The 1,614-nt window shown below is 41.4% G+C and overlaps 1 protein-coding gene across 1 annotated transcript in view; it reads right to left on the bottom strand.

The window, feature by feature from the left end:
- LOC107098202 (E3 ubiquitin-protein ligase CBL-like) overlaps positions 1-1,614 on the bottom strand; it is a 46,947-nt gene that overhangs the window by 31,951 nt on the left and 13,382 nt on the right. Inside the window, exon 2 of the mRNA XM_015395725.1 lies at positions 811-1,058. Coding sequence (XP_015251211.1) covers positions 811-1,058 — 248 coding nt within the window. The remainder of the gene's footprint in view (positions 1-810; positions 1,059-1,614) is intronic.

The following is a 1,614-nucleotide window of genomic DNA, read 5'->3' as shown; positions in this document are numbered from 1 at the left end:
CAAACAGTTCAGCTGTTTGATAAAATATGGGAATCAGGAAATTGTCTATATACCAACCTGAATAATTGTTGTTCTCTACTTAAAAAAAACACTTTAGACTTTTTTTTTTAAGTCAGTGTATTACATGGATGCTTAAACACCTGCATTTTATTTCAGTGATAAATTCTGTTTAAAGTATAATTTAAAATGTCTCTGGACCTTTACTGGTTGATGATTTTCTTTATTCGGACCCCGCTGATTTTTAATTAGTTGCTCTAGAAGCTCTGACTCCAGCTGCAAGCTGTTTGCTTCACAATCCTCTCAAGACTGCGGTTATCCCCGTTGCTGATGCACCGTTTTTTTTCCCGCCACACTTTTTCCTTCCACTCAACTTAGCATAAATGTGCTTAGACAGCTCCCCGAACAGTCGGCTTCTTTTACAAGAAGCATTTATGCCAACCCTCCTCTAGGAAAGCGGCGACAACTGTTAACTCAGCAAAATAACATTTTGTATGATCGGCCTTTTCTAAAACACTGATCTGTGGGTTTCCATCAGCGGTAAAGCATTAACATTTCGTCTCAATGATTTATTGAGGTGCAAGTGTATGTTTTTTGTTTTTAAACACAGTCTTAACCAAACGTTCTGTGAAGAACACCTGAAAGGTAGAGATTAAAAAAACAAAGCTTCAGGTCAGGAAACGACAGCAGTGACAGATTAGGAATAATCCTGCTATCAGGATCTTAAAGGATTATTTTATTGATTGAATGCCAATAAGAGCAGTGATTAGCCTCTCATCCACCTGCTTCACAGCTTCTCCATGAGGAGCTTACCTGGCCTGAGAGTTCTCCTCATACATCCTTTCCTTGGCCTCCTTGAAGAGGCTCATGGTCTGCTTGGTCTTGTTGGTGAGATTATCGATGACCACGCGGAAATACTCGTTCTCCCCGAGGATCTCTATCTTGCCCTCGTACCTGGATAGGATGGTGCGTAGGTGCTGGTAGGTGTCTGGCAGCAGGTCCAGGATGTAGGGCGGGCTGTTCTTCAGCGCCACCTTGGGGTTCTGGCACAGACGCACCACCTGGAAAATTAAAACAGAGATGCTCTGAAAAAAAAAAACCCATAAACACTTAATACTGGTAGAGTTAGTCAAAAATACAAGCCAAGATAACTTAACGGTTAGTCTGTTAACTATTTTTTCTGACTAATTGATTAAGAATCAGATAGCCAGAGGTTATTTGAAAAGGAATTTTTACAGATTTAAACCAGTTAAAACTTTAAGTCATAGAGAAGCGACTGTTCCAATCGTTGCATTTCTGAATTCTCCCGAGTGGTGCCCGACTTTACACGAGTAAATAAAGTGAATGTGATTGGTCGTTTATCAAGGGGGCGGGATTGTTGTAGAGGAAGGTTTGCTAGCAAGTTTGATTGTTGCTGGTGTCTTGGAACCATCTTGTTAACCGGTTAGCAACTCATTGCTAGTAGGTTCCCAATGGGAAATTCCATTGGGACCAAGTAGCACTAAATTGGCGACTTAGAAACGACGCTGTCAAGGAACGCTATGGACAGCGGAAACATGCAAGAGGAGGAGAGTTTAGTGTCAGAGGTCGTGGATGAGTCTCCTCCGTCATCCATTT

The sequence above is a fragment of the Cyprinodon variegatus genome, unplaced genomic scaffold (genome assembly GCF_000732505.1).
Source record: "Cyprinodon variegatus isolate N-32 unplaced genomic scaffold, C_variegatus-1.0 Scaffold756, whole genome shotgun sequence".
NCBI classification, from domain to species: Eukaryota; Metazoa; Chordata; class Actinopteri; order Cyprinodontiformes; family Cyprinodontidae; genus Cyprinodon; species Cyprinodon variegatus.
The sequence above is the reverse complement of the archived record's forward strand: the minus strand, read 5'-3'. Positions and strand labels throughout refer to the sequence as shown.